The sequence below is a fragment of the Salvelinus namaycush genome, chromosome 20, assembly GCF_016432855.1.
Source record: "Salvelinus namaycush isolate Seneca chromosome 20, SaNama_1.0, whole genome shotgun sequence".
Classification (NCBI taxonomy): domain Eukaryota; kingdom Metazoa; phylum Chordata; class Actinopteri; order Salmoniformes; family Salmonidae; genus Salvelinus; species Salvelinus namaycush.
In genome coordinates, this window is record NC_052326.1 from 34,627,472 (window position 1) to 34,645,586 (window position 18,115).

General features: G+C 43.9%; 1 protein-coding gene across 1 annotated transcript in view; it reads left to right on the forward strand.

Moving 5' to 3' along the window:
* Nucleotides 1-17,871, forward strand: part of LOC120064778 (disco-interacting protein 2 homolog B-A-like) — an 82,552-nt gene extending 64,681 nt beyond the window's left edge. Inside the window, exons 18-38 of the mRNA XM_039015382.1 lie at nucleotides 107-246; nucleotides 731-867; nucleotides 995-1,075; nucleotides 1,180-1,307; nucleotides 3,343-3,457; nucleotides 3,726-3,927; nucleotides 4,087-4,199; nucleotides 5,734-5,814; nucleotides 5,942-6,065; nucleotides 6,200-6,321; nucleotides 6,492-6,603; nucleotides 9,416-9,525; nucleotides 9,902-10,032; nucleotides 10,118-10,286; nucleotides 10,365-10,535; nucleotides 10,994-11,055; nucleotides 11,175-11,232; nucleotides 11,338-11,412; nucleotides 11,600-11,774; nucleotides 17,025-17,148; nucleotides 17,326-17,871. Of these exons, the coding sequence (XP_038871310.1) occupies nucleotides 107-246; nucleotides 731-867; nucleotides 995-1,075; nucleotides 1,180-1,307; nucleotides 3,343-3,457; nucleotides 3,726-3,927; nucleotides 4,087-4,199; nucleotides 5,734-5,814; nucleotides 5,942-6,065; nucleotides 6,200-6,321; nucleotides 6,492-6,603; nucleotides 9,416-9,525; nucleotides 9,902-10,032; nucleotides 10,118-10,286; nucleotides 10,365-10,535; nucleotides 10,994-11,055; nucleotides 11,175-11,232; nucleotides 11,338-11,412; nucleotides 11,600-11,774; nucleotides 17,025-17,148; nucleotides 17,326-17,578 (2,683 nt within the window). The 3' untranslated portion in view covers nucleotides 17,579-17,871. The remainder of the gene's footprint in view (nucleotides 1-106; nucleotides 247-730; nucleotides 868-994; nucleotides 1,076-1,179; nucleotides 1,308-3,342; nucleotides 3,458-3,725; nucleotides 3,928-4,086; nucleotides 4,200-5,733; nucleotides 5,815-5,941; nucleotides 6,066-6,199; nucleotides 6,322-6,491; nucleotides 6,604-9,415; nucleotides 9,526-9,901; nucleotides 10,033-10,117; nucleotides 10,287-10,364; nucleotides 10,536-10,993; nucleotides 11,056-11,174; nucleotides 11,233-11,337; nucleotides 11,413-11,599; nucleotides 11,775-17,024; nucleotides 17,149-17,325) is intronic.
* The last annotated feature ends 244 nt before the right edge of the window (nucleotides 17,872-18,115 follow it).

Genomic DNA, 18,115 nt, shown 5'->3' on the forward strand with positions numbered 1-18,115 from the left:
ACTGCACCTTCAATGATTGAAAGCATGTATGGATAAAAGGATCGTCTTTCGGCACTATGTGTATATTCTTCTGTAAAATCCCTGTCCTGTGCCCCTCTGTGTGCAGGCCGGGGGTTCCGGGGATGCCCCTCCCAGCCAGGGCCATCCTCTCCATGGGGGGTCTAAGTCACGGGGTCATCAGGGTCAACGCGGAGGACAAAAACTCTGCCCTCACCGTGCAGGACGTGGGTCACGTGATGCCTGGAGGTGAGGAGTGGGGATAGGGGGTGCACAGTGTAGAAGAGCGAGAGAAATGGGGAAAGATATCAGGAGTGAAATCCATTTGTATGTGTGTAACTGGCTTAGAAGCCTCAGGCCTGGCTACAGTCACTCATCACGAGAGTGGGATTCCAAATCACCTCCACGGCATGTCCATTTTGTTTCTTTATGTGTAAATAGGTTTCTGCATTTTTGTGTGCATCTGACTGTCTCTGTATCTCTGTGTATAATGAAGCCTGTCTCTGTGTCTGCAGCTCTGATGTGTATAGTGAAGCCTGTCTCTGTGTCTGCAGCTCTGATGTGTATAGTGAAGCATGTCTCTGTCTGCAGCTCTGATGTGTATAGTGAAGCCTGTCTCTGTGTCTCTGATGTGTATAGTGAAGCATTTCTCTGTCTGCAGCTCTGATGTGTATAGTGAAGCCTGTCTCTGTGTCTCTGATGTGTATAGTGAAGCCTGTCTCTGTGTCTGCAGCTCTGATGTGTATAGTGAAGCCTGAAGGGCCTCCTCAGCTGTGTAAGACAGATGAGATAGGGGAGATTGTGGTGAACTCTCGTGCCGGAGGCAACATGTACTATGGCCTACCAGGAGTCACCAAGAACACCTTTGAGGTACGGACCCACAACCATTCAATTTCCCCTTATGTGTTACAGCACATCTTACACCTGGTCAGACACACCAATATGCTGTTCAACACTTATTTTATTAGACATTTTAATGAAACATGTCTGTCTATAGGTGATTCCTGTCAATACTCTAGGTGCTCCTATTGGAGAGATCCCCTTTGTGAGATCTGGACTCCTAGGCTTCGTAGGACCTGTAAGTAGGAATGTTGTGTGTGTGTGTGCGCGTGCGCGTGTGTCCATATCTGTGAGCGTTTGTGTGTCAGTCTGTATTGACGGCTGTGTCTAACCCTTCTACAGGGCAGTCTGATATTTGTGGTGGGGAAGAACGAAGGCCTGCTGATGGTGAGTGGGAGGAGACACAACGCTGATGACTTGGTGGCCACAGCACTCGCCGTGGAGCCTGTCAAGACTGTGTATCGCGGAAGGTGATTACTGTGTGTGTGTGTGTGCGCATGGGTCAGCATGTATTTGAATCAACATTGGATGAGATCTGTGCAGTGCGTGCTCGATGTGAGTCAATTGTAGTGGGGATTGAGCATAGAGATGTATAGCGATAATTACTGGGAAATAACTTGTTTTTGCGTGGACGTTGTCATTGAGGGCTTCCACCATTTTAAAGTGGGTGGGGATTCCTATGGTTTGGGAACGATCAGCTAATGATCAGAGCATTGTCTTCTTCAGAGTGGTTTTGTGTGTGTAGGAATTGTGGTGTTCTCTGCTTTATGTGTGGATGTGTATTTATGTGTAATGAATGCATACAGTTGAAGTCGGAAGTTTACATACACCTTAGCCAAATACATTTAAACTCAGTATTTCACAATTCCTGACATTTAATCCTAGTAAAAATTCCCTTTCCTAGGTCAGTTAAGATCACCACTTTATTTTAAGAATGTGAAATGTCAGAATAATAGTAGAGAATTATTTATTTCAGCTTTTATTTCTTTCATCACATTCCCAGTGGGTCAGAAGTTTACACACACTCAATTAGTATTTGGTAGCATTGCCTTTAAATTGTTTAACTTGGGTCAAGCATTTTGGGTAGCCTTCCACAAGCTTCCCACTGTAAGTTGGGTGAATTTTGGCCCATTCCTCCTGACAGAGCTGGTGTAACTGAGTCAGGTTTGTAGGCCTCCTTGCTCGCACACATTTTTTCAGTTCTGCCCACAAATTTTCTATAGGATTGAGGTCAGGGCTTTGTGATGGCCACTCCAATACCTTGACTTTGTTGTCCTTAAGCCATTTTGCCACAACTTTGGAAGTATGTTTGGGATCATTGTCCATTTGGAAAACCCATTTGCGACCAAGCTTTAACTTCCTGACTGATGTCTTTAGATGTTGCTTCAATATATCCACATGATTTTCTTACCTCATGATGCCATCTATTTTGTGAAGTGCACCAGTCTCTCCTGCACAAAGCACCCCCACAACGTGATACTGCCACCCCCGTGCTTCACGGTTGAGATGGTGTTCTTCGGCTTGCAAGCGTCCCCCTTTTTCTCCAGACATAACGATGGTCATTATAGCCAAACAGTTTTATTTTTGTTTCATCAGACTAGAGGACATTTCTCCAAAAACTATGATCTTTGTCCCCATGTGCAGTTGCAAACCGTAGTCTGTCTTTTTTATGTGGGTTTTGGAGCAGTGGCTTCTTCCTTGCTGAGCTGCCTTTCAGGTTATGTCGATATAGGACTCGTTTTACTGTGGATATAGATACTTTTGTACCTGTTTCCTCCAGCATCTTCACAAGCTCCTTTGCTGTTGTTCTGGGATAGATTTGTACTTTTCTCACCAAAGTACGTTCATCTTTAGGAGACAGAACACGTCTCCTTCCTAAGCGGTATGACGGCTGCATGGTCCCATGGTGTTTATATTTGCATACTATTGTTTGTACAGATGAACGTGGTACCTTCAGGCGTTTGGAAATTGCTCCCAATGAGGAACCAGACTTGTGGAGGTCTACAATTGTTTTTTTCTGAGGTCTTGGCTGATTTCTTTTGATTTTCCCATGATGTCAAGCAAAGAGGCACTTTGAGTTTGAAGGTAGGCCTTGAAATACATCCACAGGTACACCTCCAATTGACTCAAATGATGTCAATTAGCCTATCAGAAGCTTCTAAAGCCATGACATAATTTTCTGGAATTTTCCAAGCTTTTTAAAGGCACAGTCAACTTAGTGTATGTAAACATTTGACCCACTGGAATTGTGATACAGTGAATTATAAGTGAAATAATCTGTCTGTAAACAATTGTTGGAAAAATTACTTGTGTCATGCACAAAGTAGATTTCCTAACCGATTTGCCAAAACTATAGTTTGTTAACAAGAAATGTGTGGAGTGGTTGAAAAACGAGTTTTAATGACTCCAACCTAAGTGTATGTAAACTTCCGACTTCAACTATATGTGTGTGTGTGACTATGGATCATTGCAGAGTAGACATTCTAATCCGCGTGTGTGTGTCAGGATTGCGGTGTTCTCTGTGACGGTGTTCTATGATGAGAGGATAGTTATTGTGGCAGAGCAGAGGCCAGATGCCAGTGAGGAGGACAGCTTCCAGTGGATGAGCAGAGTACTGCAGGTAGCTAACAGCTCTACAAACTCTTTCTTTTCTTGGTACATTCCAAAACAAACACCACTGTTTTCAATGTACAGGGAAGTTGACTGACTGAGGAGTGGTGTGTGTGTGTGTGTGTGTGTGTGTGTGTGTGTGTGTGTGTGTGTGTGTGTGTGTGTGTGTGTGTGTGTGTGTGTGTGTGTGTGTGTGTGTGTGTGTGTGTGTGTGTGTGTGTGTGTGTGTGTGTGTGTGTGTGTGTGTGTGTGTGTGTGTGTGTGTGTCCATTGTCCAGGCCATTGACAGTATCCACCAGGTGGGTCTGTACTGCCTAGCCCTGGTGCCTGCCAACACGTTACCCAAGACCCACCTGGGAGGGATCCACATCTTTGAGACCAAGCAGAACTTCCTGGACGGCAACCTGCACCCCTGTAACATCCTCATGTGCCCCCATACCTGTGTCACCAACCTCCCCAAACCACGGCAGAAACAGCCAGGTACAGTAGGCTCAGTTCAGGGGATCATACAGCAAAACTTGGCAATTGATTTGGCTTACAGTTACCATGTCTTTTGAGCTAGGGACTGTTTATCTGATTGTAAATATGCATCTTTCTCTCTCTCACATATTCTCTCTCTCTCTCTCTCTTTCTCTTTAGTGGGTGTGGGTCCAGCCTCCATCATGGTGGGGAACCTGGTAGCAGGGAAGAGGATAGCCCAGGCAGCAGGCAGGGATCTGGGAATGATCGAGGACCAGGACCTGGTCAGGAAGGTAGGACCACCTCAGGACCTCTCTCATCACACCAGTTAGAAAGGACCCACATGCACGCTGGCCCATAGCAGGGTAGGGACGATAGCGGTAGCTGGCACTAATAACCTGGTGGTAGCCAACACTACTAACAATGGCATGCCGACTCACGGTCAGTATGCTGTTGGGCTGCCAGCGGCATAATACTACCATATTGGTTGCAAACAGCGGTCCAATATGGGCTTGCCTGCAGTGGTGTGCGGCCTCTTTGCCACCAGTGGTCCAATAAGTGTTTACTAGCTATTTAGTTGGACAGGACAAGATAGCTGGTAAACCATGTGGGCAACATGATGCATTCTCTCCTCTCCTCTGTCCTAATGCACCCATCTCTCTGGATCTATATAGCTCCGTATGTGGCCTACTATCATGGTAAGAGCTACTGCCCCCTCTAACTCTGTAACACCCTGGTCCTACCTTTGCTTCTGTCTGCAATGTGCTGTACAGTGAAGCTCCAAATGTGAATGGAGCCATTCTTCAGTTGCATACACAGATCTTTCTATGGATGCAAGTTCTGGCAAGATGTGAGCTCTTGCATGGTGTCAGAAGTAATGCTCGGAATCTGCATGTGCCAATGTATTGCGCAGTTTTCTGTTATTTTTCTGGATCACAGCACAGTTATGGTGACAGTCTGTCGGCGTACCTCTTAATGCCACCTGATGCCCCATGCCTTCCATTGCCCTCCATCACCTCTGAATGTTCAAAATAGTACACACACTCATATATAAAAATAAAATGTATATATGAGTGCATTCTAAGAAATAAAAGTGACATTTGACAATAAGTTGAATACCTGAATTCCCACCAAACTCCTTGAACTAAAATGTTTATGTGCTATAATTTAGTCTATCTGATGTATTTAAAACATTTCAAAAAAGTGGAATATCTTTATCCATTGTCCAACTGTTGCATTTATTTTATTTTTTTAAATGTGATGACCGTTAATACACACACACACAGGCCTTGCTGATCTGCAGAGTTGTGTGGACTCAGAGGAAGTCCCTGGCAAGCCATCTTCCAGACATTCACATCTCCTCGTTATGTGCTTTGCTTTCTCTCCCCAATGGATCTCTCCCCATCATTGCTGTTAGCTACAACTGAAATCAGTTCATTATTTTAAGAAGTAGTTTGGCTAATGCTGCATGTTCTAAATTGTCCATTTGCTTGTTGATTTGCCAATGGGAGTGACAGTTTCCTTCCTCCTGGTAGAAAAGCTGCTTACGGAGGACATTTTGGCTCCAGGGTTATTTACTGCAGAGTGACTGTATTGACCATCTTCATGACCTTCGACTTAACTTAAGAGAATGAACTTGAGGAAATTAAAGTTCTATCGAGTTCCTCCCATCAGCAAAATAAAACTCCTATTATATTTCTTTGTGGTTATTTTGGCATAACTTTATATCAATTTATTATAATTTAAAAAATCTTGTTGATATAAAATTGATATCCATATTGACATGATTGCTATGGAATGAACTTTGACCCTCTTTTCTCTCCTCAGCACCAGTTCCTATCCGAGGCTCTACAGTGGAGAGCACAGACTGATCCAGACCACTGTCTCTATGTGCTGCTCAATGCAAAGGTAGCACTCTCACACTTATAGACTCACTCTCACACATACAATAAACAGAACCCCCCCATATACAGTTGGGCCCAGTTGTAAATAAACCCCTTGCCCCTACCCTCTCTCTCTAACTCCTGTGCTTCAGGGGCTAGTTGTATCCACAGCAACGTGTGTGCAGCTGCACAAGCGGGCGGAGAAGATTGCAGCGGCTCTCACAGAGAAAGGCAGCGTCAACACCGGGAACAACGTGGTGCTGCTCTACCCTCCTGGTGGGTCCTTCCGTCTGTCCGTCCACCTGTCTCTGTTTGTCCATCTGTCATACTGGCACTGATACTGGCATAGTCATACCCATTCAGGATGACTTACAGTTATAGTCACTCTCTCGTTCTGTCTCTCACTCTAGGTATTGATCTGATAGCCTCTTTCTATGGCTGCCTCTATGCTGGCTGTGTTCCTGTCACTGTCAGACCTCCTCACCCACAGAACCTGGCAGCCACACTGCCCACTGTCCGCATGATCATCGACGTAAGTGTGTATGTGTGCTATCTTTTGATCACCTGAGTGTATGAGGTTGGGTGCTATTTTATGAGCATGGTGTTTGGGTGTCATTATTTTGGTCTTCCTAAGGTAGGAAGTTGGAACCATATTTTTCTACTAACTAACATGTTGTTTGTGGTGCCTCTGTCTGTCCCCAGGTCAGTAAAGCTGCCTGTATCCTCACCACTCAGAACCTCATGAGGATCCTGCGCTCCAAAGAGGCTGCTGCCACTGTGAACATTAAAACATGGCCGACAATCATAGACACAGGTACCATAGAACAGAGGTTTTAAAAAAATGTGTCGCAGGGGACCCCTTTTGTGATAGCAAATTCATCAGGGACACCCTCATCAGAACACAACTCGAATGAGATAAAAAATAGCATACAAGGAGTTTTACTATGACTTCAGCAGTGCATGGCCAGACAAACAATTCTCAGGCCCTGGGAAGGAACATTTTAAAGGGCAGCCTATTGACATCAGAGAATTTTTGCAGTTTTCAAGCTACTTTCCTGCAATTCTACACATTTTGTCATGGGGCACAGAGATTTTTTGTTGTTGCTGCTTTAAAGAGTAACTTTCATGGCAAAAACTTTTTTTTTTTAAGTTATCAGATGTTTTAGGCTTAGTTATAGTGAAACATGTCAAGTCCTCATTTTGACAGTTCGTAACAAAAGTTATATATTTTGGTCTTTTAGTAGTAAATCTAGCTCTTTTTGTCCCGATTCAACTCTACCATTGAAATGGTGATGTAGAGGCACTTTGAGAAGGTGCCTCTATGTCATCAAGGGAGGCGTTCAGTATGAAAGACACTCTCTTCTCGATAAGCTGGTTAGTACCACCTCAAGGCTAACTATAAAAGCAGGTGACAGTGTAACTTATTTGGCAATGGTCTTGATAAGTGGAGTGTGACAATCTATTTAGCATGATGCTTCCTTAACTCGACTACTGACATTACACAAAATTCTAAAGGCAGTAAGGCACATTTCAGCATATGACCAAATTCAATGTTTTTGCTTACCATTTCATACACATCTATGTGCTTTTACGAAGAAAAAAAATACATGTAGGCTATGAGGTTCATACGTTTAGATTCGTAGCTACCTCTATCATAACAAGAAATAGATGACAGTGGTAGTCATGTCAGTTGGTTGTAGTTTCTCCCAACTACTCTGACTGGTGGCACATTCTGCTAAGACAGTTGGTTGGCTCATAGTTCAGTGGTTGTGAGTTCTAATCCCGCATGGGGCAGATGTCTTTTTCTATTTTTTTATCCTTAATTTACAATGTTCATCCTGTGCCCACACACGTCTAATTCTAAAAAGTGAAAGCATACCTGTGAGAGGGGTCACCCTGGTAGTAGTTGTAGGTTTTTATACAGTACCCAAAACCAATCTGAGTTCATTTGCAATAGATGTCAGAAACTCCACGCCTTACCGCTGTGAGCTAACTGTCCAGAGTTGTATTTGCTCGCGATGCATACAGTTTTATCAGAGCGTGCCAGTGGACTTTTAGTAAGAAAGTGTTGGGATCAGGTACAACTATGTCTACCCACCTCCAAAATTAATATTTATGAGCAATATCCCAACCCACTGATTTTAATTAATCTTTTTTATTTGAAGGGGTTGGGCAAAGGATTAATTTGGGGTTGAGAGATACCTTGAAAGCTAATATCCTGCAATTCCACACATTTTGCTATGAGGCTAAGTGAACTTTGCTTAGATAACAGTGCATTTGGTTTTTTTAAATCTATCATTTTGGGTATTACAATAAGTATTGAGTTGAAAAATATAGAATTGGAATGCTGTGGATACCAATATCCCTGTGAGCCTCCTATGCCGATGTTGCCCAGGGTTAAAAACATAAATTCTAGATAAATAATATCACATTGTATTACACCCTCTAAACTTATTCCATGGATCCCTTTTCCAACATTTGTTTAATCTGTTGTTGCTAGTAATATTCCTTTTTATTTCTTTTTGTTTAAAAAAATATATACAGTGCAGAAGACCCCTTCCCTTTTTCCAAATGTTGCTATGTTACAGCCTTATTCTAAAATTGATTACATGAATTTGTTTCCTCATCAATCTACACACAATACCCCATAATGACAAAAGTATTACAAGTACAAGTACACAAGTATTCAGACCCTTTGCTATGAGACTCGAAATTGAGCTCAGGTCCATCCTGTTTCCATTGATCATCCTTGAGATGTTTCTAAAACTTGATTGGAGTCCACCTGTGGTAAATTCAATTGATTGGACATGATTTGGAAAGGCACACACCTGTCTATATAAGGTCCCACAGTCTTCCTACAGCTGGCCGCCCAGCCAAACTGAGCAATTGGGTGAGAAGGGCCTTCGTCAGGGAGGTGACCAAGAACCCGATGGTTGTTCTGACAGAGCTCCACAGTTCCTCTGTGGGGATGGGAGAACCTTCCAGAACCTTCCAACCATCTCTGTAGCCCTCCACTAATCAGGCCTTCATGGTAGAGTGACCAGACAGAAGCCACTCCTCAGTGACAGGCACATGAGTGGCGCAGCAGTCTAAGGCACTGCATCTCAGTCCTAGAGGCGTCACTACAGACCCTGTTTAGATTCCAGGCTGTATCACAACTGGGCGCGATTGGGAGTCTCATAAGGTGGCGCACAATTGGCCCAGCGTTGTTAGGGTTTGGCCAGGGTAGGCTGTCATTGTAAATAAGAATTTGTTCTTAACTGACTTGCCTAGTTAAGCTGTCATCAAAGCAAAGGGTGGCAACTTATATTTTTATTTGTTTAACACTTTTTTGGTTACTACATGATTCCAAATGTGTTATTTCATAGTTTTGTTGTATTCACTATTATTCTACAATGTAGAAAATAGTAAAAATACAGCAATAACCTTGACACAGTAGGTGTGTCCAAACTTTTGGCTGATACTATATATATTTATTTATTTTGAGATCTGGCTGCGGACCCCCTGCAGTACCGCCGCACCCCACTTCGAGAACCCCCGCCATGGGTCTTACATACAGTACATACCTGACCATAGAATCTAAGCCAGAGAAACTCAACCTTGTTGTGCATGTTCCCTTCTTCCAGACGACCTCCCTCGCCGTAGACCTCCAATGATCTATAAGCCCCCCACGGCAGAGATGATCGCCTATCTGGACTTCAGTGTGTCCACCACGGGCATGCTCACCGGGGTCAAGGTAAGGTCACCCACAGGAGGCTACGGATTGGTCTCAATACTCTAAAACAGCCTCAGATAGTTTGCAAACTTGGTGCACCATGAGCGGCCTGCCATTGGCAAAGTCAGTAGCCAACAGCTAATTTTGCTCCTCTGATTTACAGTGGGCCAATGGCGGTAGCCATAACCATGACTTTACCAGTTGATTCTGCTTCTCTTATTGGTTGTTTCTTTGTGGTGTGTGTGTGTGTGTGTGTGTGTGTGTGTGTGTGTGTGTGTGTGTGTGTGTGTGTGTGTGTGTGTGTGTGTGTGTGTGTGTGTGTGTGTGTGTGTGTGTGTGTGTGTGTGTGTGTGTGTGTGTGTGTGTGATTGGTTGGTTGTGTGCTTCTGTCCATCAGATCTCCCATGCGGCAGTCAGTGCTCTGTGTCGCTCCATCAAGCTGCAGTGTGAACTCTACTCTTCACGCCAAATAGCCATCTGCCTAGACCCTTACTGTGGCCTGGGCTTTGTACTGTGGTGCCTCGCAAGGTCACACGCACACACACAGGGTATCTTTATCTCTCTCTCATACAAACATTTTGAACTCATACCTTCTATTGTTTCCTGTGTGTAGTGTGTACTCAGGGCACCAGTCCATCCTAATCCCTCCTCTGGAGTTGGAGAGCTGTTTGCCCCTGTGGCTGAGCACCCTGAGCCAGTACCGCATCAGAGACACCTTCTGCTCCTACTCTGTCATGGAGCTCTGCACCAAGGGGATAGGCACGCAGACAGAGATACTCAAAGTGAGTATAATACACACACATGCTCTCACACACACACATGTACACGCTAACTCACCGTCTCCCTCTTTTTCCCTCCAGGCGCGGGGGCTGAACCTGTCATGTGTGAGGAGCTGTGTGGTGATAGCAGAGGAGCGTCCTCGTCTGGCCCTCACCATGTCCTTCTCCAAGTTGTTTAAAGACCTGGGCCTCTCACCCCGCGCTGTCAGCACAGCCTTCGGATCCAGGGTCAACCTTGCCATTTGCATGCAGGTACTCAACCAGTTAGAACCGTTACTCCACCAGCTAGAACAAGTTCTGTGAGGAGGTACTAGGCAACAGGGAATTTCATTTTTTATTGAACCTTTATTTAACTACGAAAGTCAGTTAAGAACCAATTCTTATTTACAATGACGGCCTACAAGATGGAAGCATAATTTGTTTGGAAATATACTTTTATTAATGGCTAAAGGAAAACAAATGTTTTGACGGCCATGGCAAATGTTCCTATGATTTGTGGTTGAACCTTGACTCATGTTGGTTGATGCATTGACCAGTGTCTACCTGAACTGGAGGTTAGAGCCTTCTGTTTACTGTACATAACATACATGTAAATAGAGGCCTCTGAGGGTTGTCTGCCTTAGTCCAGGTGAGTTAGTACATCAGGACCTTCCTGTGTGTCTCATTAAGGACTGATCCAAGTTTTCAGTCAGGTTTTCTGTGTTTTTCAGGGCACCACTGGACCGGACCCCTCCACTGTGTATGTGGACATGAAGTCCCTCCGCCATGACAGGTGAGAACATGTAGACCCCTAGTGGTATGGTTTTCTGTATGAGCAGCTTTGATGCTGAGGAAGACATTTTTTACAGTATTGAGTTCACCATCACAATGTGCTTTCATTTTCTATCTCAGAGTGAGGCTGGTGGAGAGAGGAGCCCCTCAGAGTCTCCCTCTGATGGAGTCTGGCAAAGTAAGTCTCCCCTGATGAATCCACACACATTAAATGCCCTTTGTGCTCAGATACAAGATGTGTTGTTGTGGGAGTTTGTTGTTCACCATGTATCACTCTCTTTAGATCTTACCAGGAGTCAGGGTGATCATCGTGAACCCAGAGACCAGGGGACCTCTAGGAGATTCCCATCTAGGAGAGGTGAGAGGAGATAGAACGCTAATATTAGAGTGAAAATGGCAACATGTGGGATAGAGAAAAGGATGGGAAATATGCAGGGTATAATTAGGAAAAACTCCTAGCCCTATCAATAACCAAGTTCTCCTCATACATAACTCTCCTATTCCATCCCTAATTCTACCTTGTCCCCTCCTCTGCTCTCTGTCAGATCTGGATCAACAGCCCTCACAGTGCCAGTGGCTACTATGCCATCTATGGAGAGGAGAGCCTGCAGGCCGACCACTTCAACACCAAGCTGAGCTTCGGAGATCCCACGACCCTGTGGGCCAGGACTGGCTACCTGGGCTTCGTCAAGAGGACTGAGCTACTGGATGCCGCTGGGGGTCAGTGGCTGGGCCTGGTCAGGGCTATGTAGGCTAACGCTAATGGCTAACATGAAAAGGGATGGCTATGGATGCTATTGTTCTTATTTAGTGTTTTTTTTTTGTCTGTTTTTTTTTGTTTTGCAATACTAAAACACACACATACAAACGCCAGCATACAAACACACAAACATCACCCTGCCCAGACCCACCTGCCCAGTCCCACCTGCCCAGACCCACCTGCCCAGACCCACCTGCCCAGACCCACCTGCTCACACCCCCATCCATCTCCAGCGCACCTATCACTCTCTGCTACATGGCCTCAAGAGGCACCATTTTTTATTTCTCTTCATCGCCCACACACTTTTAACATTTAGATAATAAAGCGTTTGACCTTTCCATTGTGTTAACGATGGAGGATTGGTTGATTTTCCAGTTTTAAAGTATATGTTTTTCAAGTTGATTGACGAGAAAAGTATTGTCCAACCCATCAGGTATCTCACTGCACCCTCATAAGCCATGTCTTATAAATATACAGACAGACGGATTAAAAGTAAATGTACATTGTAATACTTTTGGACTTAATAGCATTCACAGAAGGCATGGATTATTGAGTCATTGTTAGTTTTATACTTCAGACATTTATATTTATTAGGGATCAAATCACATTTTATTTGTCACATTTTATTTGTCACATGCGCTGAATACAACAGGTAGACCTTACAGTCAAATGCTTACTTTTTAAGCCCTTAACCAACAATTCAGTTTTAAGAAAATACAAAAAAAAAACACATTACATAAAAAACAGGACATCATATAACATCCCTACACCACCACATATCCACAACACAAAATGTTCAATACCACCATACAAAAATATCATAATGCTTGCGTATGCATGTGTCTGTACCTTTTGTTTGTGTCTCTTCACAGTCCCCGCTGTTCCATAAGGTGTATTTTTAAATCTGATTCTACTGCTTGCATCAGTTACTTGATGTGGAATAGAGTTCCATATAGTCATGGCTCTATGTAGTACTGTGTGCCTCCTATAGTCTGTTCTGGACTTGAGGACTGTGAAGAGACCTCTGGTGGCATGTCTTGTGGGGTATGCATGAGTGTCCGAGCTGTGTGCTAGTATTTTAAACAGACAGCTAGGTACATTCAGCTTGTCAACACCTCTTACAAAAACAAAAAACACTTTGAGCCATGAGAGATTGACATACATGCCATTAATGTTAGCTCTCCGTGTACTTTTAAGAGCCAGCCGTGCTGCCCTGTTCTGAGCCAACTACAATTTTCCCAAGTCCCTCTTTGTGGCACCTGACCACACTACTGAACAGTAGTCTAGGTGTGACAAAACTAGGGCCTGTAGGACCTGCCTTGTTGATAGTGTTGTTAAGAATGCAGAGTAGCGCTTTATTATGTACAGACTTCTCCCCATTTTAGCTACTGTTGTATCAATATGTTTTGACCATGACAGTTTACAATCCTTGGTAACTCCAAGCAGTTTAGTCACCTCAACTTGATCAATTTCCACATATTTCATTATGAGACGTAGTTGAGGTTTAGGGTTTAGTGAATAATTTGTCCCAAATAAACTTTTCAGCAAACTTAACATGTGTAAATAAGTGTATGAACATAACAAGATTCAACAACTGAGACATAAACTGAACAAGTTCCACAGACATGTGACTAACAGAAATTGAATGTGTCCCTGAAGAAAGGGGGGGGGGGGGGGGGTCAAAATCAAAAGTAATTGTCAGTATCTGGTGTGGCCACCAGCTGCATTAAGTACTGCAGTGCATCTCCTCCTCATGGACTGCACCAGATTTGCCAGTTCTTGCTGTGAGATGTTACCCCACTCTTCCACCAAGGCACCTGCAAGTTCCCGGACATTTCTGGGGGGAATGGCCCTAGCCCTCACCCTCCGATCCAACAGGTCCCAGACGTGCTCAATGGGATTGAGATCTGGGCTCTTCGCTGGCCATGGCAGAACACTGACATTCCTGTCTTGTAGGAAATCACGCACAGAACGAGCAGTATGGCTGGTGGCATTGTCATGCTGGAGGGTCATGTCAGGATGAGCCTGCAGGAAGGGTACCACATGAGGGAGGAGGATGTCTTCACTGTAACGCACAGCGTTGAGATTGCCTGCAATGACAACAAGCTCAGTCCGATGATGCTGTGACACACCGCCCCAGACCATGACGGAACCTCCACCTCCAAATCGATCCCGCTCCAGAGTACAGATCTCGGTGTAACGCTCATTCCTTCGACAATAAACGCGAATCTGACCATCACCCCTGGTGAGACACATCCGCGACTCATCAGTGAAAAGCACTTTTTGCCAGTCCTGTCTGGTCCAGCGATGGTGGGTTTGTGCCCATAGGCGACATTGTTGCCGGTGATGTCTGGTGAGGACCTGCCTTACAACAGGCCTACAAGCACTCAGTCCAGCCTCTCTCAGCCTATTGCGGACAGTCTGAGCACTGATGGAGGGATTGTGCGTTCCTGGTGTAACTCGGACAGTTGTTGTTGCCATCCTGTACCTATCCCGCAGGTGTGCTGTTCGAATGTACCGATCCTGTGCAGGTGTTGTTACACGTGGTCTGCCACTACGAGGACGATCAGCTGTCCATCCTGTCTCCCTGTAGCGCTGTCTTAGGCGTCACACAGTACGGACATTGCAATTAATTTCCCTGGCCACATCTGCAGTCGTCATGCCTCCTTGCAGCATGCCTAAGGCACGTTCCGCAGATGAGCAGGGACCCTGGGCATCTTTCTTTTGGTGTTTTTCAGAGTCAGTAGAAAGGCCTCTTTAGAGTCCTAAGTTTTCATAACTGTGACCTTAATTGCCTACCGTCTGTTAGCTGTTAGTGTCTTAACGACCGTTCCACAGGTGCATGTTCATTAATTGTTTATGGTTCATTGAACAAGCATGGGAAACAGTGTTTAATCTCTTTACAATGAAGATCTGAAGTTATTTGGATTTTTACGAATTATCTTTGAAAGACAGGGTCCTGAAAAAGGGATGTTTCTTTTTTTGCTGAGTTTGTGTTGCCACCCTAGGGTCACGCACTACTCCTAAAGCAAATTTAGACACTAACAGCTTACAGACGGTAGGCAATTAAGGTCACAGTTATGAAAACTTAGGACACTAAAGAGGCCTTTCTGTGTAACTTGTTCAGTTTATGTCTCAGTTGTTGAATCTTGTTATGTTCATACAAATATTTACACGTTAAGTTTGCTGAAAATAAACGCAGTTGACAGTGAGAGGACGTCTCTTTTTTTGCTGAGTTTATGAATATCCTTTTCTGACTCAAATAGGATTCCCTCAAGATTGCTCTGATTTTCAAAAGATTTCAAATAGAAATTTTGTGATACAAAACTTTTAAGTTGCATGTATTTAAAAATATCTACATTGGTCAGTCCAAAATTGCTTTTCAATTCTGTCGTGGAAATAAATGTATTTCCTATTACCAAGTTTTCCATGGCGACCAAGTTATCGGTGAATTCTGAAACACTATCCAAGGATTGTTCCATAGGGTTGTGTTTTTACAGAGTGATATTGGTTCTTGTAGAATCAGTTTCATTTTCTTTCATATTGTTGTTAATGTCCAAAGCTTTATCCTTTGAAAATAGACACGTGAAAAGATTCTGGGGATGAGCATGTGCATCTTCATTATGTACCCATTGTTCCTCCTTTGTGCATTTAACTATATGTCACAAGTAAATGCCTTGGGTAGCGAGATGATACAATTCCAAGTCTGGAAGGTTAAAACTACTGTCAGACTTAGAGAATGAAAAGGAAAGTTTTACATCTTCAAGTTTTATTTGCCAATATGAAGTCTGTTATGACCGAGTATACTTTTTAAAGAATGTCTTTGGTGGGGTAATTGGTATGACTGAGAATAAATATAAAAACTTTAGGAGCCATGCCTGTCAAGACTCAGGAGAAGATCCAGATGCAGACAGTTTTAAAGTAACAAAAGTTTATTACAAAAACAGGGGGGCAGGCAAACTACAGGTCAAGGGCCGGCAGAGGTCAGTAATCCAGGGTGGTGTGACAAGGTACAGAACGGCAGGCAGGCTCAGGGTCAGGGCAGGCAGAGTGGTCAAAACCGGGAAAACTAGAGAAAGACAGGAGCACGGGGAAAACGCTGTTAGGCTTGACGAAACAAAATGAACTGGCAACAGACAGAGAACACGGGTATAAATACACTGGGGATAATGAGGAAGATGGGCGACACCTGGAGGGGGTGGAAACAAGCACAAAGACAGGTGAAACAGATCTGGGTGTGACACATGCAATTCTGAGGTTAATTCTACCTGTAAGAGTAATGGGAAGTTTGTTCCATTTAATAGATATGCTTTCAAATTGTTAAGTAATGGGATTAAGTTATATTTATATATTTGTTTTTTGTTGTCACTTAAGCATCCTACATGTTTATTTTTCATGGTCCACTTAAAGGATTGCTGTAGATAATGAGTATTCTTTTTATTTTTCCTATTGCCATTTATTTAGTTTTTTTTTGGTCAGGAATATCAGGATATTTAAGTTTAGTTTATATTAATGTTTACCAATACTGATACCTGTTACGTTTGCGTCCTGTCTAATTCTTTCTGCAAGCGGTTCAATTGCCAGTGCAAACAGGTGGGAGAGAGGACATCCCTGTCTTGTGCCCATTAATAATGCAATTTCATCAGATAATGTATTATTTGTGAATATTTTGGTTTTGGACATTTATATAATATTTTTATTACATTTATTATTTCAGCTGGAAAGTTTAAATCTTCCTACGTTTTTAATAGAAAAGGTCTTTCAAGACGGTAGAAAGCCTTTTCGGCATCAACAGACATTATTGATAAATCTATATCTAGTTTTTTTGCGTATTGTATAAAACTGAAACATGTATTTGTAAGTGTCTTTTTAATTAACCTTTTTTGATATGTATCAAGTCTGGTAAGACTTTTGCCATTCTGTTGCTTATAAGCTTGGTTATTTTATTGTCACAATTTATTAACCTTATGGGTCTGTAATCAGCAGGGGACTCTCCAGATTTTCCTGGTTTTAATATAACTGAAATAACTGTTTGAAACATGGAACTAGGAAGCACTGAATTGAGTAACGTGTTGCTATGGATGCTAATGCTAATAGATAACATGAAAAGGGAGATATAGGGATCCGATGAGGTCTAAATGAGCTATTCCACCATTCCCAGTATTCAATATTGTTTGCCCCTCTTTGTCTGTCTCCCTATCTGTGGTCAGATCGTCATGACGCCCTGTTTGTGGTGGGTTCCCTGGATGAGACTCTGGAGCTGAGGGGGCTGCGCTACCACCCTATCGACATCGAGACATCTGTGTCCCGGGCTCACCGCAGCATTGCAGAGAGGTCAGAACACGGGGGGTCCCAGGATACCTTACTATTGTCCATTTGGTTTGTCTGTTTTCATAATTGTGTGTGTGGGTGTACGTGTACGTGTACGTGTGCTTGTACGTGCGCATGTATCTTAGTCTGACATTTGATTATAACCCCTTTCTCTCCTCTCGCTCTGTGTCCCCAATGCAGTGCGGTATTCACATGGACCAACCTACTGGTGGTGGTGGCTGAACTGAGTGGCTCAGAGCAGGATGCCCTGGACCTGGTGCCCCTGGTCACCAATGTGGTGCTGGAGGAGCACCACCTCATCGTGGGCGTGGTGGTCATCGTGGACCCGGGGGTCATACCCATCAATTCCAGGGGGGAGAAACAGCGCATGCACCTCCGGGACTCCTTCCTGGCTGATCAACTGGACCCCATCTATGTGGCCTATAATATGTGAAGGGCCAGGGGGACGGGCTGGTTATTGTATGATGGAAGAGATTCCGGCTGGTGGAAGAAAGTGGTTTGGACCAACCTACTCCACAGACAGACAATGCATATTGTACCAGAAGGTGCAGTAGGAGGTTGGCTGAACTTGACTGTACTGACCCTTGGGGAAACCACAGCTATTTTTGGGGTGCACGATGTTCAGATCTTAGGTCTTTTGCATTTCAGGTCTGTTGGATTTGAAGGGGGCACTCTGTTGTGTTTTGAGACGTACACTGTGTTAAAAAAAAAAAAATGCCACCTGGACAGAGTGAGTGTGTCTACACCAAACACAGCTGTTCAACTGGAACTGGACGGGAAGATAACTCTCTAATCTCGCCACACCCCCTACAACCCTCCTGCCAAATCAAACACCTCAACAGCCTGACTGGCCCTCTATTTGCACAGAGTGTCAAGGAGTATTAAGGTGCTGAAGTCAAACTTAACTCTCCCCACTCCTCCACAATCCAATCATCTGTGGGGTATTGTGAGGGGCCAAGGAATGAGGAGT